This window comes from Bos indicus, chromosome 7 (genome assembly GCF_029378745.1).
Source record: "Bos indicus isolate NIAB-ARS_2022 breed Sahiwal x Tharparkar chromosome 7, NIAB-ARS_B.indTharparkar_mat_pri_1.0, whole genome shotgun sequence".
Taxonomy (NCBI): domain Eukaryota; kingdom Metazoa; phylum Chordata; class Mammalia; order Artiodactyla; family Bovidae; genus Bos; species Bos indicus.
Window position 1 is genome coordinate 59,418,701 of NC_091766.1, and position 24,991 is coordinate 59,443,691.

The 24,991-nt window shown below is 38.8% G+C and overlaps 2 protein-coding genes across 3 annotated transcripts in view; one reads left to right on the forward strand and one right to left on the reverse strand.

Annotated features, from left to right (window-relative positions):
- Window positions 1–24,991, reverse strand: part of LOC109561285 (sperm-associated acrosin inhibitor-like) — a 154,701-nt gene that overhangs the window by 84,320 nt on the left and 45,390 nt on the right. The gene's annotated exons all lie outside the window — the stretch shown is intronic.
- On the forward strand, window positions 5,989–23,506 carry SPINK9 (serine peptidase inhibitor Kazal type 9). Of its 2 annotated transcripts, XM_070793819.1 has the most exons (6): window positions 5,989–6,152; window positions 14,027–14,302; window positions 14,425–14,618; window positions 15,367–15,395; window positions 22,186–22,310; window positions 23,352–23,506. In XM_070793819.1, exons 3-6 carry the CDS (start codon window positions 14,564–14,566, stop codon window positions 23,395–23,397), a joined length of 255 nt encoding a protein of 84 aa, XP_070649920.1. In that variant the 5' UTR covers window positions 5,989–6,152; window positions 14,027–14,302; window positions 14,425–14,563; the 3' UTR covers window positions 23,398–23,506. The 2 variants fall into 2 exon arrangements, with proteins under 2 accessions (XP_070649920.1, XP_070649921.1); XM_070793820.1 differs by lacking the exon at window positions 14,027–14,302.

The following is a 24,991-nucleotide window of genomic DNA, read 5'->3' on the forward strand; positions in this document are numbered from 1 at the left end:
ATTGAGTCTTCTTTACTTGACATACCAGTCTGTTTTAACAAGGATGCTGTGTGATTCTACTCAGGGAGGAAGGAACAGTTGCAAATCCTACTTCAAATTTAACACAGCTCTGAACCATCTTTATCATTTTAATTATCAATCTAATTGTGCCACAAACATCAGCTATTCCATATGAATAAATCCTGACCCATGATTTTAGATTCTCAATCCCCTAATTCTAATGTTAAATGCCTAATTTATCCATAATCCTAGATAGTTCATAGTGCTTAATTCAAATCTAATATTTCTCAGTCTTTGATCTTCGTGACACACCTTCTCAACCAAATTGTAAACATGAAGAACCAGTGTCTAAATGCACAAAAGAGAAGAAACCCTGGTCCAGAAATGCTGAGTAGTGAATAAAAACAAAACCTCATCGTTTCTCCTTTCTTTTCATTTCCCTTTTCCTCTCTCTCAAATAGTTTTCCTTTTCTCTATACTATTTTTTTCTTTTTCTATATAGTCCTTCCCTGTTATCTCTTATTGCAAACTTTTCCTAACTTTTCCTTAAATTCATTACCTTTTCCTCACTTTCTATAGTTTCTATAAGCATCTTTTATTTATTCAAAGCCTTCCAGCCTCCATATCTCAAGGTCTGACTGTACATCCCTTTGTAGCAATCGTCAGATAAGCACATATGCCCGTATAAACACTTGGGGAAATTTTAAGTTATTAGACATTTGTCTCAAAATGAAGAGACCTGGGGACTCACTTCCAAAATGTCTACCACGTATATTATTCTACAGTCAAATCCTTATCTAGGCTTATAGCTTAATTGATAGCTTACACCTCAACATTTAAAAATAAATTCTAATTTCATATAAACCCAAAATTCACCTTACATCTAAATCCCAATTTTTACCTTTCACAACTGCTCTATAGCATAAGGCTTAACCACTCCCTTCAAAGGCCAACTCTTTATTCTATCATTTAAATCAAAATTCAAAACAAATCTTTAACATTAATCTTCATGCAATTCATTTCATATAAATGAATCTGAGAACCAACACCGAACTCAGTCCTAAACTTTAAAAACTGTAATCCTAATGTTTTGCTGTCTCTGGGTCTTATTTCTATTCATTGATTGAACTGAAATGCCTATGTTTATATGCATGTTGCACTCTGCGTATGTGTGATTACGTCATGGGAAACTACAATCTCACTGTATGCTAGTAACTACATAGGTGTATGTTCACATGTGACTCTCTTTATAGATGACCAGGTCATGACTGGTGGCCCCAGTAACCTGACCTTAAGAACTGTGTTTGAAAGTCAATATGTACAAAAATATAGTGAGTTAACTCATTTTCAGTTAATAAACATGTAGATTGTTTCATTTAGTATCTTATTGTTGACTATTTACACTATGACAAATCAGTTCCTGTTGTTGGTTTCCCCAAGTAATGAAAGGCTAAAACTGAATTAAAGTAAAAAGCTAAACCACAAACTAACAGAAAAAATAAAACATGGCTAAGGAATTTATAACACTTGTTATAAATGTTTTGTCATAATCATTTATAACAAAATAATTTTTCAGCCTGAACTGTTGTTTTGATCCAGTTGCTTTGAGTTAAATGATTTCAAACCAGTTCTGTGCCTCTGTGACAAGCTGCTTCTATTGAGGCTTAATTGAGTTTGCCCAATGGCACCCCACTCCAGTACTCTTGCCTGGAAAATCCCATAGACAGAGGAGCTTCGTGGGATGTAGTCCAAGGGGTCACTACTAGTCAGACATGACTGAGTGACTTCACTTTCACTTTTCACTTTCATGCACTGGAGAAGGAAATGGCAACCCACTCCAGTGTTCTTGCCTGAAGAATCCCAGGGATGGGGGAGTCTGATGGGCTGCTGTCTATGGGACAGCACAGAGTTGGACACAACTGAAGCAACTTAGCAGCAGCAGCAACTCACTGCATGTCTCAGTCTGGATCTCCTTCTGGTTATTAGTTTGTGGCTATAAAGCTGACAGTAGTATCCTTTCTAACAATCTTATTTGTTTCCTACCATGTCTACAAGCAGTCTCACAGAGTTGCCTGAGAGGTGGGGTAAGCGAATGGGTTCTTCATGTTCCACAGTTATTCTGCCTGTACCAGTGAAGACACGATGCACTTGACTTCCTTAAGCCAATGACCTGGACCTCTTTGTTCTTTGGAAACTTTGTGGAAGAATGGATCAGTCTTGCCCCCATACTTGGGGCTCTGGATTATCTCTGGTTCAGGAAAGCCAGACATCCAATCATAAATGTAAATGTCAAATCAGTTCAGTTCAGTCACTCAGTCGTGCCCGACTCTGTGACCCCATGAACCGCAGCACGCCAGGCCTCCCTGTCCATCACCAACTGCCAGAGTCTACCCAAACCCATGTCCATTGAGTTGGTGATGCCATCCAACCATCTCATCCTCTGTCATCCCCTTCCCCTCCTGCCCTCAATCCCTCCCAGCATCAGGGTCTTTTAAAATGAGTCAGCTCTTGCATCAGGTGGCCAAATTATTGCAGTTTCAGCTTTAGCGTCAGTCCTTCCAATGAACACCCAGGACTGATCTACTTTAGGATGAACTGGTTAGATCTCCTTGCAGTCCAAGGGACTCTCAAGAGTCTTCTCCAACACCACAGTTCAAAAGGATCAATTCTTCAGTGCTCAGCTTTCTTTATAGTCCAACTCTCACATCCATACATGACCAGTGGAAAAACCACAGCCTTGCCTAGACGAACCTTTGCGGACAAAGTAATGTCTCTGCTTTTTAATATGCTGTCTAGGTTGGTCATAACTGTCCTTCCAAGGAATAAGCGTCTTTTAATTTCATGGCTGCAATCAACATCTACAGTGATTTTGCAGCCCCCCAAAATAAACTTTGTCACTGTTTCCATTGTTTCCCCATCTATTTGCCATGAAGTGATGGGACCAGATACCATGATCTTAGCTTTCTGAATGTTGAACTTTAAACCAACTTTTTCACTCTCCTCTTTCACGTTCATCAAGAGGCTCTTTAGTTCTTCTTCACTTTCTGCCATAAGGGTGGTGTCATCTGCATATCTGAGGTTCTTGATATTTCTCCCGGCAATCTTGATTCCAGCTTGTGCTTCCTCCAGCCCAGCATTTCTCATGATGTAGTCTGCATATAAGTTAAGTAAGCAGGGTGACAATATACAGCCTTGACATACTGCTTTTCCTATTTTAAATTTATTTAAAAAATTTAAAATTTCCAAGTTTAGGCCTTGGCAAAGACATGATTTTATTTAGTTTTACTCGCTTCTCTGTACTTGTCAACATTTGCATCACTGAGGTCTTTATCATCCTCATCATCACTGTCTTCATTATAAAACTCCACCAAGCAACTCAGGAGAACACAAGGAAACTTTAAACAGAAGACTGTGTGTTTACCCCAACGTGAACTTTTACCAGGTGTGTAGCTGTGAGTAGGTACTCCAGGTGTGCAGTATCTTTTCCTTTACTGTTTAACACATATTGTGAGAATCAGATGAGATATGCATGTGAACGTGTTTTGTAAATTATAAAGTCTTATAGAAGTGAAAATGGATGATTATAATGTGTATCCCCATTCTTCTCCATCACTTACAAAGGCATAAAAATATATACTACATTCTTTTGGAATACGCTTGCCATGTTAAATACTCATGACCAGTAAATGCTCATGTATTTTTCTTGGTTTGAGAAATGGTAACATTTCTGTTCATTAGAAATTGATACTAGGAAGAGAAAAGGAGAATGTGTAGTTTAAACATGTAAGATTGCACACATTTACTTATATAGTTTGCTCCATTTGAACATGGCCTCACTTAGAACAATAGCATGAGCAAAACCGCAATAAAAATGATATTTGCATAATCTCAAGGAATATCACTACAAAATATTTATTAATTTTTAAACTAAAAAGAGTAACTTAGTAGTGGATAACCTGGAAGTTATTACCAGCTTACTCAAGTGATTAAAGTTAGCATTGTTAGTGATGAGGCAAATCAACATCATGTATGTGCACATCAGGGGTGGGTCCCAGTGTCCAGCACCTGGGAAGGAGTACTCAGAGGTCCCTTTCTAGGCAGGAGCACTCAAGTTCCACCCAACTAATACCACATTTTGGAGCCAGATCTAGGGTGAAGAGATCCTGGGGGAGCTCTAAACAAAGGCATGCCAGGTCCGAAGAAGAAGCAAAACCATCTTCATTCCTGGAGCTACAATGCCGAGCAGTAGTCTGGGACAAACACAATGGAGAAAGGGACACAAACTTTGGTTGCATCTGGACAGAACCACAAATGCAGTCCATAAGTTCACTTTGACCACGTGGGCCTCACTCGCTTCAGTGTTCACCTCCTTGGCGACAGAACACACAAAGGCAACAGATCCTTAGTGAACCTGACCCTCAGGGCTTCTAATCTAAAAACTGGGGAGGAGATATCACCATCAACAGGGCTGTGACAGCCATGGAGCAAAGAGGAGACCCCTTCCATTATCCAGTTCAGGTTCTGGTTACTGTACCATCACACCTTTTATAAAGGAGATAAAAACCAGCACATGCTGAAGAAAGAAGGGGGTGGCATCCATACCAAAACAGCCCTGGCACTGAAAACACCAGACTCACACAGTCTACACAGGGATAGTCCCACATTAAAACATCCCTTGAAGACCACAGTAGATAACTGTTTCCCATAAACTCAAGGAGACAACGAATGTTAAATAACATGAAAAAGTAGAGAAACTATTTCCAATTAAAAGAATAGAGAAATCCCTTGAAAGAACAAATGGTTAAACAGACCTCTCAAGTCTACCAGACCCCAAGTTCAAAAAGGAGGTAGTAAAAATGATGAAAAAATAAGAAAGATTATCAATAACAATGCAGATCAGTGTAACAAGGAACTAGAAACTATAAAGGAACCAATCATAATTACACAAGTCAGTTGCAAAGATAAAAACCAAAATAAAAGGAATGAATATCAGACTAACATAGAAGAATAAATAAGTGATCTGGAAGACAGAATAATGGAAATACTTCATCAGAGCACCAGACAGAAAAACAAATAAAAAGAAAATAAAAGCAACATATGAGATGTATGGGATAATATAAAGGTGTGTGAACCTATGTAAAATTAAGATTCCAGAAGAAGGAGAAGAGAGTATCAAAAATATATTTGGAGAAATTATGGTTGAAAACTTTCCAAACCTAAAAGAAAACAGATATCCAGGTACAAGAATCAGAGGGTCCCAAACAAGATGAACAGACCCACACCAAAACATAATTGAAGTGGGAAAACTTAGAGAGATAATTCTAAAGGCACCAAGAGGGAAACAAAGAGTAAGTTACAAGGGAAGCTTCATAAGGTTATCAGCTGATTTCTCTGCAGAAAATATGTAGGCCAGAAGGGAGACGTATGACCAATTGAAGTGCTGAAAGGGAAAAATCTGTAACCTAGAATACTCTATTCAGTAAAATTATCATTTATAACAAAAGAGAGATAAAAAATTTCTTAGAGAAGCAAAAACTAAAAGAATACAACAGTACTAAACCTAACAGCAAGTATTTAAAGGTCTTCTCTAAATGGAGAAGAAACAAAAAATTATAGGAAAGGAAAAAATACAACAGGAGAGGCAAATATATGAAAGGATTGAAGATTATTACATAAGCCAGTAGATTAGGAAACCATCAAAAATTTTATAAAAGCAATTTTAAATTATAAAACTATAATCAATAGCAAAAGGATAAACAAGAACATGTAAAATAGAACATCAAAATCGTAATGTGAAGATGGGAGAAAAAAATGCAGATCTTTTAGAATGTGTCTGAACCTATATGACTATCAAGCTAAAACAAGCAGATATAGTTATGAGTTAACATACTTGAAAACCAGGGTACTGTTAGCCGCTCACTCGTTAGTCGCTCAGTCTGACTCTTTGTGACCTCATGGAATGTAGCCCTAGGCTACTCTATACACAGGATTTCTCAGGCAAGAATACTGGAGTGGGTTGCCAGAAGTTAAGTAAACAGGGTGACAAAATACAGCCTTGATGTACTCTTTTCCTGATTTGGAACCAGTGCATTATTCCATGTCCAGTTCTAACTGTTGTTTCTTGACCTGCATACAGATTTCTCAGGAGGCAGGTAAGGTGGTCTGGTATTCCCATCTCTTTAAATTTTTCAGAGTTTGTTGTGATCCATACAGTCAAAGGCCTTGGTATAGTCAATAAAGCGGAAGTAGATGCTGAAACTCCAATACTTTAGCCACCTCGTGCGAAGAGTTGACTCATTGGAAAAGACTCTTTTGCTGGGAGGGATTGGGGGCAGGAGGAGAAGGGGACGACAGAGGATGAAATGGTTGGATGGCATCACCGACTCAATGGACATGAGTTTGTGTGAACTCCAGGATTTGGTGATGGACAGGGAGGCCTGGCGTGCTGCAATTCATGGGGTCACAAAGAGTCGGACACACCTGAGTGACTGAACTGAGATGTTTTTCTGGAACTCTCTTGTTTTTTTGATGATCCAATAGATGCTGGCAGTTTGATCTCTGATTCCTCTGCCTTTTCAAAATCCAGTTTGAACATCTGGAAATTCTCAGTTCACATACTGGTTGAAGCCTCAATAGGAGAATTTTGAGCATTACTTTGCTAGCGTGAGAGGTGAGTGCAATTGTGCAGTAGTTTGAGCACTCTTTGGCATTGCCTTTCTGAAAGGCAACTGAAAATTGACCTTTTCCAGTCCTGTGGCCACTGCCAAGTTTTCCAAATTTGCTGGCATATTGACTGCAGCACTTTCAGAGCATCATTTTTTAGGATTTGAAATAGTCAGCTGGAATTCCATCGCCTCCACTAGCTTTGTTCATAGAGATGCTTCCTAAGGCCCATTTGACTTTGGGACTCCAGGATGTCTGGCTCTAGGTGAGTGATCATACCATTGTGGTCATCTGGGTCATGAAGATCTTTTTTGTATAGTTTTTCTGTGTATTGTGCCACCTCTTCTTAATATCTTCTGCTTCTCTTAGGTTCATACCATTTCTGTCCTTTATTGTGCCCATCTTTGCATGAAATGTTCCCTTGGTATCTTTAATTTTCTTCAAGAGATCTCTAGTGTTTCCCATTCTATTGTTTTCCTCTATTTCTTTGCATTGATCACTGAGGAAGGCTTTCTTTTCTCTCCTTGCTATTCTTTGGGACTCTGCATTCAAATGGGTATATCTTTGCTTTTCTCCTTTGCCTTTCATATCTCTTCTTTTCTCAGCTATTTGTAAGGCCTCCTCAGACAACCATTTTGCCTTTTTGCATTTCTTTTTCTTGGGGATGGTCTTGATCACTGCCTCCTGTACAATGTCAGGAATCTCTGTCCATAGATCTTCAGGCACTCTGTCTATCAGATCTAATCCCTTGAATCTGTTTGTCACTTCCACTGTATAACTGTGAGGGATTCCCTGGTAGCTCAGAGGTTAAAGTGTCTGCCTGGAATGTGGGAGACCCGGGTTTGATCCCTGGGTCGGGAAGATCCCCTGGAGAAGGAAATGGCAACCCACTCCAATACTCTTGCCTGGAGAATCCCATGGAGGGAGTGTGTGTGTGCTACAGTCCCTGGTGTGCTACAGTCCATGGGGTCACAAAGAGTAGGACACGACTTAGCAACTTCACTTTAATAGTCTAGTGGTTTTCCTTTCTTTCTTCAATTTAAGTCTGAATTTTGCAATAAGGAGTTCATGATCTGAGCCACAGTTGTTTTTGCTGACTTTATAGGGCTTCTCCATCTTGGAAGCTTTTCTTTCAGTGCTTATTCTTTTGCCTTTTCATACTGTTCATGGTGTTCTCAAGGCAAAAATACTAAAGTAGTTTGCCAATCTCTTCTCCAGCGGACCCCGTTTTGTCAGAACTCTCCACTTTGACCTGTCCATCTTGGGTGGCCCCATATAGCATGGCTCATAGTTTCACTGAATTAGACAAGGCTGTGATCCATGTGATCAGTTTGGTTGTTTTTCTGTGATTGTGGTTTCCATTCTGTCTGCCCTCTGATGAATAAGGATAAGAGGCTTATGGAAGCTTTCTGATGGGAGAGACTGTGGGAGAAACTGGGTGCTCAGTAAAATTTTAATCCAATTTTCTATTGATGGGCTGTGTCCCCTCCCTGTTGTTTGGCCTGAGGCCAAACTGTCAACCCATACCTCCACTGGAGACTCCTGGACACTCACAGGCAAGTCTGGCTCAGTCTCCCACTGTCCTCCAAAGTCAAATTCCTTGCGGGTTCTCAGTCCCTTTGCCAGATCCCCAGGTTGGGAGATCTGTTGTGGGTCCTAGAAGTTTCTTAACAGTCCAAGAATTTCTTTGGTATAATTGTTCTGCAGTTTGTGGGTCGTCTGCTCTGTGGCTCTATGGTGGGGCTAATGGCGACCTCCTCCAAGAGAGCTTATGCCACACACTTGGTGACCCAGGTCTGCTGCACACAGAGTCCCATCCCTGCGACAGGCCACTGCTGACCTGTGCTGCCACAGGAGACACTCAAACACTCAAAGGCAGTCTCTCTGGGGTCTCTAGGCCCTGGTGCACATGTTTTGTTTGAGCCTTCTGAACACGCTGATGGGTATGGGGTTTGATTCTAAATGTGATTTCGCCCCTCCTATCATCTTGTTGCGGCTTCTCCTTTGCCTTTGGACACGGGGTATCTTTTTTTGGTGGGATCCAACAGTCTCCCATCAACGGCTGTTCAGCAGCGAGTTGCAGTTTTGGAGTTCTCACAGGAGAAGATGAGCGCACGATCCTTCTACTCTGCCATCTTGTTGGTGCTATGAAGGAAGCTCTATCTTTGTAGCCCCTGGCAATCATTAACCTGACTTTTCTCTATAAATTCACTATTCTTGACATTATACTAAAATAGAATCATAAAGTATGTGACCTTTTGTCTATAAGATTATTCCATGCTATAGCATGTATCAGGACCTTATCCTTTTTACTGAATAATATTATATTCTACAGATGTAGTGCATTTAATCATCCATCAGTTGATGACTAGTTGGATTATTTCCAATTTGGGGCCTTTATGTATAAAGCTGCTATGAACATTAATGTCTTTAGTGGATATATGTTTTTAATTCTCTTGGGCAAATACCTAGGAATGGAACTGTTAAGTCATATGGTAACTCTACATTTAACTTTTTGAGGAATTACCAAACTATTTCACAAAGCAGCTACAACATTTTATAATATATTCCCACCAGCAATGTATGAGAGTTCCAACATTTTCACATCCATACCAACAACTTGTCTGTCTGTTTTCTTAATTTTAGTCATCTTAATGGATAGGAAATGGTATCTCTTTTTGGTTTTGATTTGTCTTTACCTAATAACTAATGACAATGAGCATATTTTCATGTTTTGTTTTGGAAAATATCTATTCAAACCCTCTGCTTTGTTTTTAAATAAATTATTTGGTCATTGTAAGCTGCAAATGTAATTTTTTAAAATATACTCTAGATACTATTTCCTTATCAGATATATAATTTTCAACTATTTTCTCCCATTCTGTGGTCTCTCCTTTTAAATGCAAAAGTCTTTAATTTTTATGATATCCAAATTATCTATTTCCTCTTTTGTTTCTTATAATTTAGTGTCATATCTAAAAAACCATCACCTAATCAAAGGTCACAAAGATGAACACCTATATTTTCTTCTAAGAATTCTATAGTTTTAGCTCTCACATTTATGTATTTAAAGTTAATTTATGTTATGATTTTTAACACGAAATGAGGTGGGGGTCCAATCTCATTTGTTTTGTATGTGAATATCCAGTTGTCCCAAAGTTTTTTAAAAGATTATTTTCTTCACTGAATTGTTTTGTCATTCTAGTCCAAAAATCAATTAAGCATACATATTAGAAGTTATTTTTGAATTCCCAATTCTATTAAACACTGTTTTGATTACTATAAGCTTACAGTAAAATTTTAAAATGTTTAGTGTGAACCCTCCACCTTTTTTCTTTTTGAAGACTCTTTTAGCTAACTTGTATTTCCCATAAGAATTTTAGGATTATCTCATCCATTTTCCAAAAAGGGCAGCTTGATAGACAGCACTGCCATCTTAACAATATAAAAACTTGTTGGATTGGGTCATTTTGTTGATTGGATCATCCAATCTTTGTTGATTGGATCATCAACAAAGGCACTGTTGGCACAGATGGTAAAATTTAAATTAGAGTCTTGAGGTGAAGAGCACACAATAAGTTACTTGTTCTATTCTTGCAACAATTATTTCAAAATAAAAAGTTAAAATTTAAAAATGTGTGCTTCCTAACTGCTATGAAAAGCAGGTACTAGTAATCTGATAAAATTGTTCTTACAAGAATTAAAAGTCAAAGCACAGTAGTGACTTCAAAATGTTAAATATCAAGAGAATATGGAAAGGATATGCTATCTACGCTGAGTTTTTAAGTAAATTTTCAAATAAATCATAAGATTCTATCTCCTCCACCTCTAATATACGCTAAAAACATTTTAGAATTCCTTCAGTTTAGTTCAGTTCAGTCGCTCAGTCGTGTCTGACTCTTTGTGAATCACAGCACACCAGGCCTCCCTGTCCATCACCAACTCCTGGAGTTCACTCAGACTCATGTCCATCGAGTCAGTGATGCCATCCAGCCATCTCATCCTCTGTCGTCCCCTTCTCCTCCTGCCCCCAATCCTTCCCAGCATCAAAGTCTTTTCCAATGAGTCAACTCTTCGCATGAGGTGGCCAAAGTACTGGAGTTTCAGCTTTAGCATCATTCCTTCCAAAGAAATCCCAGGGCTGATCTCCTTCAGGATGGACTGGTTGGATCTCCTTGCAGTCCAAGGGACTCTCAAGAGTCTTCTCCAACACCACAGTTCAAAAGCATCAATTCTTTGGTGCTCAGCTTTATTCACAGTCCAACTCTCACATCCATACATGACCACTGGAAAAACCATAGCCTTGACTAGACAGACCTTTGTTGGCAAAGTAATGTCTCTGTTTTTGAATATGCTATCTAGGTTGGTCATAACTTTTCTTCCAAGGGGTAAGTGTCTTTTAATTTCACAGCTGCAGTCACCATCTGCAGTGATTTTGGAGCCCAAAAAACCCAAAGTCTGACACTGTTTCCACTGTTTCCCCATCTATTTCCCATGAAGTGATGGGACCAGATGCCATGATCTTCGTTTTCTGAATGTTGAGTTTTAAGCCAACTTTTTCACTCTCCACTTTCACTTTCATCAAGAGGCTTTTGAGTTCCTCTTCACTTTCTGCCATAAGGGTGGTGTCATCTGCATATCTGAGGGTACTGATATTTCTCCCAGCAATCTTGGTTCCAGCTTGTGCTTCTTCCAGCCCAGCAATTCTCATGATGTACTCTGCATAGAAGTTAAATAAGCAGGGTGACAATATACAGCCTTGATGTACTCCTTTTCCTATTTGGAACCAGCCTGTTGTTCCATGTCCAGTTCTAACTGTTGCTTCCTGACCTGCATACAAATTTCTCAAAAGGCAGGTCAGGTGGTCTGGTATTCCCATCTCTTTCAGAATTGTCCACAGTTTATTGTGATCCACATAGTCAAAGGCTTTAGCATAGTCAATAAAGCAGAAATAGATGTTTTTCTGAAACTCTCTTGCTTTTTCGATGATCCAGCGGATGTTGGCAATTTGGTCTCTGGTTCCTCTGCCTTTTCTAAAACCAGCTTGAACATCTGGAAGTTCACAGTTCATGTATTGCTGAAGCCTGGTTTGGAGAATTTTGAGCATTACTTTACTAGCATGTGAGATGAGTGCAATTGTGCAGAAATCTCAATTTCATAGTGACATTTTAAGTCGTTTTTCAGTATAAATCAGAGTTGCCTAAAAGATCTTGTTTACATAAGAAGAAAGGACTGCCATTGCTTTGAAAGAGATTTCTGAGATATTCAAGGGACTTTCTGTCCAGGATTTCCTGGTTCCCAGATTCTGCAACATTATTCTTTTCAGAGGTGAACACTTAACACATATGCGCACACTAATAGGCTCCAAACTGGTGACAGCCTTCATCAGAAGCAGAGTAAGTTTAAGAAACTGGATGCACATCACTCTTCTCTTTCACCCTCATTAACAGGATGTATATACGTGCTTTTACAATCTCATTTGAAAATCATAATCAGCTTGTGCTATGGTGCCATGATTAACTGTATTCTGAAAGCTTGTTAAAGAAAAGTTATTTGACACTTGTCAAAATGGTAAGGAAAGCATTATTCAAGGTATAGTCTTGAATATCCTTACTGTAATACGCCTATGGCAATGGGGAAAAGATTGGGCTTAACTCTAAATACAACAAATGGATATTTTAGCCAAGGAGCTGGGTTAAGTACTCAGTAGATGGAAAATTACTAATAAGAGATACTAAGGGGATTCTTGTTAAAGTCAGGCCAAGGACTTATATATTAAAAGTGGGGTATGAAAAACTTGATCAAATATAAACAGTGATCAGATATCAAAAGTAGGGAGATGACTTAGCAGAATTCTATGCTAAGACATGCCTGGAAAGGCCAAAGACATGAAGTAGAGGGGAGGCCGAGAGAAGGGAGGTGTAGGGAAGTCAAGGTCCATTTGACAAGAGAACTCAGAGAAGCCTAACTCAAGATTGATAAAGAAGAGAATCTTTGTCAAGCTACAATGAAGACACTGGCAATAGTTTCTCATTATTCATGGTATACCCAAGTTGTATTATAGTCTCTAAGACAGAGTGAATCGTCATTAATAGTCACTTAGTAAGCAAATGAAAATAAAGAAACTAAGGCTTCTACGAGTTCAATAATTTGCACAAGGTCACACAGGGAATGGTGGAAAGTGAAAGTGAAAGTGAAGTCACTCAGTCGTGTCCGACTCTTTGGGACCCCATGGACTGTAGCCTACCAGGCTCCTCCGTCCATGGGATTTTCCAGGCGCAAGAATACTGGAGTGGGTTCCCATTTCCTTCTCCAGGGGATCTTCCCAACCGAGGGACAGAACCCGGGTCTCCGGCATTGTAGGCAGACACTTTACCGTCTGAGCCACCAGGAAAGTCAGGAATGGTGGAGGTGGCAATGAATTCATATAACATTATGATGCCTGCCCTCCAAACCATCTCAGCACAGTTTCCAGTTGTTTTATCCTTCTGAAGGGAAACAAATATGAATTTTAGTCTCTCAGCCTTTGGCACTACCTCCATTAGTGGTATAGACCATGTCTTCCAACACTTATCTACCAAAACTGCAAGAATTGCTTCTGAGGTCTTCTCACAGGGGCACTTTATTCAAAAATGGCACATTCCAAAAAGTGTTCTTGTAGGCTTTATCAAAGACTTCAAGTGAAGCATGGTTTGATGAAAGCACAATTAAGCTTATTTAAATCATGATTAAATGGCTGGTGGCTTATCTATTGAAAGTTATTTTATTAGCAGGGCTTCCCTCACAGTTCAATTGGTAAAGAATCAGCCTGCAATCACCAGGAGACCCAGGTTCAATTCCTGGGTCAGGAAGATCCCATGGAGAAGGAAATGGCAACCTCCTTCAGTATTCTTGCCTGGAGAATCCCATAGACAGAGGAATCTGGAAGTCTACAGTTCATGAGTTCGCAAGAGTTGGACATGACTTAGCAACTAAACCACCATCACTGTGTAACTACATGCCAGGGCAAGTTAACATGTCATTTTTGAACCATCAGCCTGCATTTGGGGACCGGATAATCACGGCCAGAGTTTCAGGGAAAGTCTAGCTACTGCATCCACTAGCTCTGTTCTTTGCTACGATCGTTATATACCTCTTTATTATCGGCTCTGGGGAAATCCTCCTCCTAAGGGCTCTTGATAAAGAAGCTTTCACCAGAGATCTGATGGGTAAATGAAGTGTGAGTGCTCACCAGCTCCACCCATTATACCATCTCCCCAAAATGGGATTTGGGGGGAAATTACCCTCTTCCTAAAAGTCAGGAATTATTGCCTGTCTGTGCTGAATCAAGACTTGGATGCTGATACCTTTTCTCTGTTCCCAGTCCAGGGTCTCAACTGCCAACATTTCCCCCTTTGGTTCTAGAGGAGAGAAGAGGAAAGAGGGGAACCTGAGAAAATGTTAAAACCTATAAAGCTGCCATACTGATGACTCTTCCTAGAAAAAGCAGTACACCAAAGAATATGTAGTAAACCCAGTGAAATTACTTAACTTCCTTGTGACTTCATTCCCTTATCTGTAGAACAAAGAAAACGGTAGTTACTATCTGTTATGAAGATCAGACTGTGTAACAGGTGTAAAAGCACACAAACTTAAAGAGGTGAGGAAACAATGCCAACTTTATTGGGTCCTATCATCTATTAAAATGTCATATATAATCATCTGTCTTTCACAACAAAAAAAAACATTCCTCTTTAGCAGATGTTTCTGCCCTCTTCCCAGGCTTGTTTCTGGAAACAGCTATTTCACAACTGAGACAGAACTCTTGACAATATATAAGGCAGAACCCATTCGGGCTGTGCAGACACCAGAAAGTAACTTCTTTTTCCTCCACTGGACTGCCCTTGGCCACCTCAGCAGTATGAGAACAACAGCCTTTGTCCTGCTCTCAGCCCTGACGCTTGCAACCATCCTCAGTGAGTATCTCCCTCATAACCCTGCCCCTGCCCTGATATTGAGAGTTCATGTTATCTTCTATCCATATAATTCTGAAATATATACAACACACATAATAAAGGAAAATTTCTGAAATGCACTTTTTTCTTTGTACCAATAAATGACCAAATTATATCATCAGGGTGCAAGTGGACCTAAATGGTCAACCAAGGCCAAATTGCTATCCATATAAACATTTAGTATAACTTCTTTGGGAAATGTCTATCCAATGTATCCTTGGACTTAATATCACTTTTTATTGGGATCTCATTTAATCATAAAACAATTCAATCCATGACTGGCAATCTATAGTTTGGCAGCATGAACTGCTTTACTTCTTCTTCCATTATTGAGCTGAAATCTGCCTCCCTAGAATTTTCCACTGCTAGTCCAATTTCTGCCTCTAGGCTTGTTACATAACAGCAGACACTTTCAAAATATAAAACTTGTGGATTTTTTTTCCTAAATTCAGATTATGAAGTAGGAAAGAACAGCACAAACTCATTATTATAATAGTTATATCATCTTTTGGGCTACACTCTAAACCTGCTTCAAAAAAGAAAATGAAAAGTTCTGTGTGAAGAGCTTCAACCTTTAATATTATGCTATACAGCTTTGAAGTGAATCTTATATTTTGATGACAGTCTGAGAGCTGAAACAAATCAAAGATTAGTTTTCTAATAAGATTAATGCTTCCAGAATTTAAATTTCTTTGTCTGTATCTTACAGATGTAGACTGCGTCAAACACCATGAACAGGTCTGTATGCTCATCTTGACATGAAAGTACTACTTTTGTATAATTTTAAAGGCCAGTATCAGTAAAGAAATACTCAACACTATATATTAATTAAATTTCTACATGTTTAAAGGTTTATTTTTTAAGTTTCAAAAATTGTTTCTTTTAAAAACTGTAGGTAGACCTTTCTAAAATGGAAGGGGCAGAACAGAGTGGTTAGACACCTAGCATGAGAATGAATAGGTGCTGATTAAATTCTAGCTGTTTGATAGTGTGCCCATGCGAAACAATACTTGCCTCATATTTCACAATAGTGTGAAATTTAAAGCTGTAATATTTAAAAAGGGCTTAGCACAGTACCTGACACATAGTAAAGCTCAGGAAGGACAAGTCATGACTTAAAATGTTTAAATGGGTCACATACATCTTTGTTCTCTATCTTAAAGAATGAAGATTTTAACTTAACCTTTTTTTCATTACTCATTAAATAATGACTACTGTTGAGAAAATCTAGGTGTGGTAGTAAAAACTTAAGCTAGCTACCAGGCAATTTGGGTTTTAGACTAGCTTTACTGCTTTCTAGCTGCATGACCCTTTGGCCCAGGCAGTCCCTTCCACTTCTTTGAGTCAAAAATTTTGGTTTCCCTGTTAAAGAAAATAAGACATTAAGACTGTAAATTTTGGAGTCAGGATTGAGTTCAAGCCATCCTTCATGATTTTTTAGATGTGTGAGAATGAAAAGGTTCAGTTCACTTCAGTTCAGTTGCTCAGTCGTGTCCGAATCTTTGCAACCCCATGAATTGCAGCATGCCAGGCCTCCCTGTCCATCACCAACTCCCGGAGTTCTCTCAAACTCATGTCCATCGAGTCAGTGATGCCATCCAGCCATCTCATCCTCTGTCGTCCCCTTCTCCTCCTGCCCCCAATCGTCCCAGCATCAGAGTCTTTTCCAATGACTCAGCTCTTCGCATCAGGTGGCCAAAGTATTGGAGTTTCAGCTTTAGCATCAGTCCTTCCAATGAACACCCAGGACTAATCTCCTTTAGAATGGACTGGTTGGATGTCCTTGCAGTCCAAGGGACTCTCAAGAGTCTCCTCCAACACCATAGTTCAAAAGCATCAATTCTTCAGCACTCAGCTTTCTTCACAGTCCAACTCTCACATCCATATATGACCACTGGAAAAACCATAGCCTTGACTAGATGGACCTTTGTTGGCAAAGTAATGTCTCTGCTTTTTAATGTGCTATCTAGGTTGGTCACAACTTTTCTTCCAAGAGGTAAGTGTCTTTTAATTCCATGGCTGAAATCACCATCTACAGTGATTTTGCAGCCCCCAAAAATAAAGTCTGACACTGTTTCCACTGTTTCCCCATCTATTTCCCATGAAGTGACGGGACCAGATACCTTGATCTTCGTTTTCTGAATGTTGAGTTTTAAGCCAACTTTTTCACTCTCCTCTTTCACTTTCATCAAGAGGCTTTTGAGTTCCTCTTCACTTTCTGCCATAAGGGTGGTGTCATCTGCATATCTGAGGTTATTGATATTTCTCCCAGCAATCTTGATTCCAGCTTGTGTTTCTTCCAGCCCAGCGTTTCTCATGATGTACTCTGCATAGAAGTTAAATAAGCAGGGTGACAATATACAGCCTTGACGTACTTCTTTTCCTATTTGGAACCAGCCTGTTGTTCCATGTCCAGTTCTAACTGTTGTTTCTTGACCTGCATATAGGTTTCTCAAGAGGCAGATGAGGTGTTCTGGTATTCCCATCTATTTCAGAATTTTCCACAGTTTATTGTGATCCATAAAGTTAAAGGCTTTGGCATAGTCACTAAAGCAGAAATAGATGTTTTTCTGGCACTCTCTTGCTTTTTCGATGATCCAGCGGATGTTGGCAATTTGGTCTCTGGTTCCTCTGCCTTTTCTAAAACCAGCTTGAACATCTGGAAGTTCACGGTTCACGTATTGCTGAAGCCTGGCTTGGAGAATTTTGAGCATTACTTTACTAGCGTGTGAGATGACTGCAATTGTGCGGTAGTTTGAGCATTCTTTGGCATTGCCGTTCTTTGGGATTGGAATGAAAACTGACCTTTTCCAGTCCTGTGGCCACTGCTGAGTTTTCCAAATTTGCTGGCATATTGAGTGCAGCACTTTCACAGCATCATCTTTCAGGATTTGACATAGCTCAACTGGAATTCTATCACCTCCACTAGCTTTGTTCGTAGTGATGCTTTCTAAGGCCCACTTGACTTCACATTCCAGGATGTATGGCTCTAGGTGAGTGATCACACCATTGTGATTATCTGAGTTGTGAAAATCTTTTTTGTACAGTTCTTCTGTGTATTCTTGCCACCTCTTCTTAATATCTTCTGCTTCTCTTAGGTCCATACCATTTCTGTCTTTTATTGAGCCCATCTTTGCATGAAATGTTCCCTTGGTATCTCTAATTTTCTTGAAGAGATCTCTAGTCTTTCCCATTCTGTTGTTTTCCTCTATTTCTTCGCATTGATCGCTGAGGAAGGCTTTCTTTTCTCTCCTCGCTATTCCTTGGAACTCTGCATTCAGACGCTTATATCTTTCCTTTTCTCCTTTGCTTTTCGCTTCTCTTCTTTTCACAGCTATTTGTAAGACCTCCTCAGACAGCCATTTTGCTTTTTTGTGTTTCTTTTCCATGGGGATGGTCTTGATCCCTGTCTCCCTTACAATGTCATGAACCTCAGTCCATAGTTCATCAGGCACTAAAGGTTAATTAATATTAAACCTTAGGAGTTTCCTGCTTACACTACATATGATATAAATTCTGGCACTGTGGTTTGAACAGGCAAGAAGTGAAATCATGCTGGCATATACTTGACATCAGTTCAGTTCAGTTCAGTCACTCAGTCGTGTCCAACTCTTTGTGACCCCATGGACTGCAGCATGCCAGGCCTCCTTGTCCATCACCAACTCTCAGAGCTTATGCAAACTCATGTCCATTGAGTTAGTGATACAATCCAACCATCTCATCCTCTGTTACCTTCTTCTCCTCCTGCCTTCAATCTTTCCCAGCATCAGGGTCTTTTCAAATGAGTCAGTTCTTCACAACAGGTAGCCAAAGTATTAGAGTTTCAGCTTCAGTATCAGTTCTTCCAATTAATATTCAGGACTGATTTCCTTTAGGATAGACTGGTTGGATCACCTTGCAGTCCAATGGACTCTCAAGAGTCTTCTCCAACACCACAGTTCAAAAGCATCAATTTTTTGGCACTCAGCTTTCTTTATAGTCCAACTCTCACATCCATACATGACTACTGGAAAAACCATAGTGTTGACTAGATGAACCTTTGTCGGCAAAATAATCTCTGTCCTTTTTAATATGCTGTCTAGGTTGGTCATAGCTTTTCTTCCAAGGAGCAAGTGTCTTTTAATTTCATGGCTGCAGTCATCATCTGCAGTGATTCTGGAGCTCAGAAAAATAAAGTCTGTCACTGTTTCCACTGTTTCCCCATCTATTTCCCATGAAGTGACGGGACCAGATACCTTGATCTTCGTTTTCTGAATGTTGAGTTTTAAGCCAACTTTTTCACTCTCCTCTTTCACTTTCATCAAGAGGCTTTTGAGTTCCTCTTCACTTTCTGCCATAAGGGTGGTGTCATCTGCATATCTGAGGGTACTGATATTTCTCCCAGCAATCTTGGTTCCAGCTTGTGCTTCTTCCAGCCCAGCAATTCTCATGATGTACTCTGCATAGAAGTTAAATAAGCAGGGTGACAATATACAGCCTTGATTCACTCCTTTCCCAATTTGGAACCAGTCTGTTGTTTCATGTACAGTTTTAACTGTTGTTTCCTGACCTGCATAGATTTCTCAGGAGGCAGGTCAGGTGGTCAGGTATTCCCATCTCTTGAAGAATTTTCTCGAGTTTGTTGTGGTCCACACAGTCAAAGGCTTTGGCATAGTCAGTAAAGCAGAAGTAGATTTTTTTGGAACTCTCTTGCTTTTTCAATGATCCAGCAGATGTTGGCAATTTGATCTCTGGTTCCTCTACCTTTTCTAAAACCAGCTGGAACATCTGGAATTTCACAGCTCACATACTGCTGAAGTCTGGCTTGGAGAATTTTGAGCATTGCTTTTCTAGCATGTGAGATGAGTACAATTGTGTGGTAGTTTGAGCATTCTTTGGCATTGCCTTTCTTTGGGATTGGAATGAAAACTAACCTTTTCCAGTCCTGTGGCCACTGCTGAGTTTTCCAAATTTGCTGGCATATTGAGTGCAGCTCTTTCACAGCATCATCTTTCAGGATTTGAAATAGCTCAACGGGAATTCTATCACCTCCACTAGCTTTGTTCATAGTGATGCTTCGTAAGGCCCATTTGACTTCGCATTCCAGGATGTCTGGCTCTAGGTCAGTGATCATACCATCATGATTATCTGGGTCATGAAGATCTTTTTTGTACAGTTCTTCTGTGTATTCTTGCCACCTCTTCTTAACATCTTCTGCTTCTCTTAGGTCCATACCATTTCTGTCTTTTATTGTGCCCATCTTTGCATGAAATGTTCCCTTGGTATCTCTGATTTTCTTGAAGAGATCTCTAGTCTTTCCCATTCTATTGTTTTCCTCTATTTCTTTGTACTGTTCACTGAGGAAGGCTTTCTTATCTCTCCTTCCCATTCTTTGGAACTCTGCATTCAAATGGCTATATCTTTCCTTTTCTCCTTTGCCTTTCATGTCTCTTCTTTTCTCAGCTGTTTGTGCTCAGACAACCATTTGCCTTTTTTGCATTTCTTTTTCTTGGGGATAGTCTTGATCCCTGCCTCCTGTACAATGTCATGAACCTCTGTCAATAGTTTTTCAGGCACTGTTTATCAGATCTAATCCCTTAAATCTATTTGTCACTTCCACCGTATAAGTGTGAGGGATTTGATTCAGGTCATACCTGAATGTTCTAGTGGTCTTCTCTACTTTCTTCAATTTAAGTCTGAATTTGGCAATAAGGAGTTCAGGATCTGAGCCACAGTCAGCTCCTGCTCTTGTTTTTGCTGACTATATAGAACTTCTCCATCTTTGGCTGCAAAGAATATAATCAATCTGATTTTGGTATTGACAATCTAGTGATGTCCATGTGTAGAGTCATTTCTTGTGTTGTTGGAAGAGGGTGTTGGCTATGACCAGTGCGTTCTCTTGGCAAAACTGTTAGCCTTTCCCTGCTTAATTTTGTACTCCAAGGCCAAATTTTCCTATTACTCCAGGTATATCTTGACTTCCTACTTTTGCATTCCAGTCCCTTGTAATGAAAAGGAAATTTGTTTTTGTCCCAGGACAAACCACAGGGCAGCCATACCTGACATGGGACACTGCAGTTCCATTTTCCACCAAGCTGTACTAGCCCCTGAAGTCCTCTCCCATCATGTCATGCTTAGTAATCTTTGTATTGGCAGCTCTCACCTCAGCTCTAAAGTTTAGAAGGTTCATAAAGTATAGTAACTGAAGGAGTGGATGAATTAATGAAACATATCTGAAGGGGAACATGAACTTAAGCATATTTTGAGTTATCCAAGTGGAGATATTCAAACATTAGAAAAATATCATGTCTGCAAGTGAACTTATTTTTGAAACCAAATAAGAGTCACAGACATAGAGAACAGACAGGTTTCCAGGGGTGGGGGGCAGATTACTAGATACAAACTAATATATATAGAATGAGTATACAATAAGGTCTTACTGTACACTACAGCGAACTATATTCAATGTCTATATAACTTAAAGTTTGCTGTATACCAGAAACTAACACAACATTGCAAATTGTAAATCAGCTATACTTCAATAAAAATAAATTAAAAAAAAAAAGAAAAATATGATGTCTGAAACTCTGGGACAGAAGGAGCTGGAAATGTAGAGTCTTTGGTAAAGAACTGGAGTTAGTGTAGAATTAGAAGTAAAGCCACAGAACAAAATTAATAGCTATCATGTATTCACTATTTACCATGCCATGTACTGCTAAGTATTTCATATATATCTTCTCAGTTATGTATGTTTTACTTTAATATTACAATACAGTTATTATTGCCTTCATTTTGCAGATAAATAAATTAAAGCTTAGAGAGGGAAAATAATTGTCCCAGGGTTATATAGTCAGGATCTGAATTCCAACATGTTTGACTTTAATGTCCACACTCCACAATTTGCTCAAAGATTAAAAACCTAGAAAATTCTTTCTTGGTAATTGCCTACTTGCTCCTGCAGGCAACTGATCACCTTGGCTTTGGCTCCAGAAACTGAGATTAGTGGATCTCAACTACAATGTTAAAATACATCTGTTTGCCTATGCGCTAGTGAAGTGTATATCAAGTACCTTGCTACCAATAATTAATGGCAAATGTTGCTATGATACAGTAGTTCTTATAACTATAGTAGTTATCATAATATATCTCATACTTACATTCAGGCAGAACTTTTGAAGTGAAAGAAAGAAGTAGCAAACTGTACTACATGAGACATGTAGAAAACTGATCCCATGGGAATGGTTGTACTTGTGAATATGCTACATGTGTTGAGAACAGATGCATCAACCAGTATGGTGGAAAAGATTCTATTTTAAAATAAATAACGATTCAGTTACCAGTTATTATAAAGAAGTTTATCATGAGTGATTATATATACGATATAATTTTTTTGTTTTTTTACTTACTGTATCTTGGGGTTAGATGAGAAAAGACAATTGGAATAAGATACAAATGCACTGAGAGCTTTCTGAACTTGCTTGGAAAATCCTAAATCCTGAGAATAAAAATTTTGCTTAAGGAATTCAAGGCTTTTTATATGTATTTCCAGATTGACTGTAGTAAATATAAAATGTTACCATCAGAAGAAAGATTTTGTTATGAAATATATGCACCAATTTGTGGATCTGATGGCAAAACTTATGACAATGATTGCTACTTTTGTTATGAAGTTGAGTAAGTATTGAAATAGTTTCCTACATTTAAGGGTTAATAATTACGTGTTAAGACCAATGTACTTGAAACAGAAGGAGTTGTTTATGGTATAGAATATGTGAGTCATCCATGCTGACTCTGATGAATAGAATTCTCATAATTTACAGGATTTGGGCGTCACTGGTATTACTGTGTCACTACATATTGGCAGTAAGAGCAGAGAACCTTAGACAGAAGGAATCTTGGAAAGAAATTTAAAGGTCATCCAGTTCAACTTCCACCTATTAATCTATTGCTTAAACTCTTCCCATGAAAAATTCACCAGTTTGGCTCTCAGCCAATGCTTTGTTTATTTTCAGGGAAAAAGAAATATCCCTCCATCTAGGCATGCCAGTCCACAACTGCTAGGATGAGCTGTATTTATTGTTCAGCTTCAACAACTAAGTCTGGATATGTTAGAGCTCCTTAACAAGAAAAACCTAAAGAACTTGTTCTGAGTATGATTTCTAAAAAAAAAAAAAAAAAAAAATTGTATGCTGGAAGTATAATAAACTTAAATTTAGAAAATCACATAACCAAAAGCAGTTTAAAGATTACAAAGTAATCATCCAAAAGATATATTAGTATCAGCTCAAAAAGCACGAAATGATGACTAATATACTAGAGTGTATTTAGAAACTTACAGTTCCCTTTAAGTACTTTTAAACCAAACATGAATGAAAACTAGCATCTAGTATATATGGCATATTGTTCTGATTCTGTTTTATTAAGAAAAAATTACGAACTCTTATAAAAAAGGCTTACATGTATCTTCTTTAAATAAAAAATCCATTAAAATATATTTTTAGGGACATAAACTGACTATGATGTATTATGAGCCTCATCCTTATGTAATCAGCACCAGCTGCTAAAAAATCCCTAAACTGCTGTCACTCCTTTTAAAAGCATCAATAAATGGAGAGACTTGGCTACATTTTGAGGGGCTCACTGGTGAAATGCGGATGCTAATGAAATGCCTATGGCCTCAGCATTTCTCATTTGTTGCTATTTTTGTCTCCACAGGAAAACTAACAACAAACTTAAATTTGTACACTTTGGAAAATGTTGAATCAGTCTTATGATTACAAACACAAGAGACACATTTCTTCTCCCATATAATCTATACCATATTACCTCATCTTGTCACTATTATGTCTTGATTTGCTTGTAAAATAAAGAAAGTGAAATAAATATATGTCTGACTTTTTGTTTAGGAGTTGAATCTTCTAGATTTGTTTCACTTTTGTGTAATCTCTATAAGACAACTTTAGGGCCACATCCTGGGGGAAAGGGGCCAATTAAGACTAGTAGTACCCACTCCAGTGTGCTTGCCTGGAGAATCCCAGGGACGGGGAAGCCTGGTGGGCTACTGTCTATGGGGTCGCACAGAGTCAGACACGACTGAAGCAACTTAGCAGCAGCAACAGCAGCAGTGAAGCTCCGATATTTTGGCCACCTGATGCGAAGAGCTGACTCACTGGAAAAGACCCTGATGCTGGGAAAGATTGAAGGCAGGAGGAGAAGGGGATGACAGAGGATGAGATGGTTGGATGGCATCCTGAGTCGATGGACATGAGTTTGAGCAAACGCTGGGAGACGGTTAAGGACAGGGAAGTCTGGCATGCTGCAATCCATGGGATCGCAAAGAGTCAGACATGACTGAGAGACTGAATGGCAACAAATACTCCAATAAAAATTAAAGAATAAAATAAAAATAAAGAATGCCAGTCCGCACTGCCCCCCACAACTAAGCATAACAACAATATTAAATTAAAATCAGCATGCTGTTATTTTGCTCTGTTGCTCAGTCATGTCAGACTGAACAACAACAAAGTAGGAACCAGAAAAATCAAAGGAGCTAAAGCTGGTGCCTTCTCTTGCCCAGGCCAGGAAAACATTCTCTGTGCATAACTTAGTTCTGGCCTATTCCTGAAAAATTCCTTAACACATAAAGAGGAAGACTTCAAGCACAACAATCAGGAAATACTGTTTTGCTATATGTCTCTTGTGTTTAAGACACTGAAAGCAACCCTGGGTTGAGACTGCTACTTCTTCCCAGAGAATATGTCTGTAAAACATTTCAAGTAAACACATCCAGGAAAGTTGTGCAAGTTCCCATGAATTAGTTGATGTCTCCCATGTTTTTCTTTCTTTAAAGTCTGATCTCAGGCCCAGGACCTGAAACTTGAAATCCTACTAATACATTATGTATCCCCAAAATTATATTATTATTTATTTCAAAGATCATATTATTTGTTCCCCAAAACAGAGTGTGCCTTGCAAAACTTTTAAATCTATCTGTACATCTATTCAATGAACACATATCTATTAATGCCTATCTATTATACTTTGAGTCTGTGTTAGACTTGGTAGCATATAATAGTGAATAGAATTGATTTGGTCTTATCCTCTTGGAGCTTACATTCTGTGGAAAAATTATTTTCCATGCTTAGTACAGCATCCTGTACAAAAGTGATATTATACAAATATGTTTAGTAACACTGAATCAAAATTAAGCAACATTTCAATTGTATTATAACAGAGTCACATTATATAAGTATATAACATATGAAAATCTAACTATGTGATCTCTGCAAAGAGGGAAAAGGAGAAATCTCTGCAAAGAGGGAGAAAAAGTTAAACTCTTTTGAACTGTGGTCTGA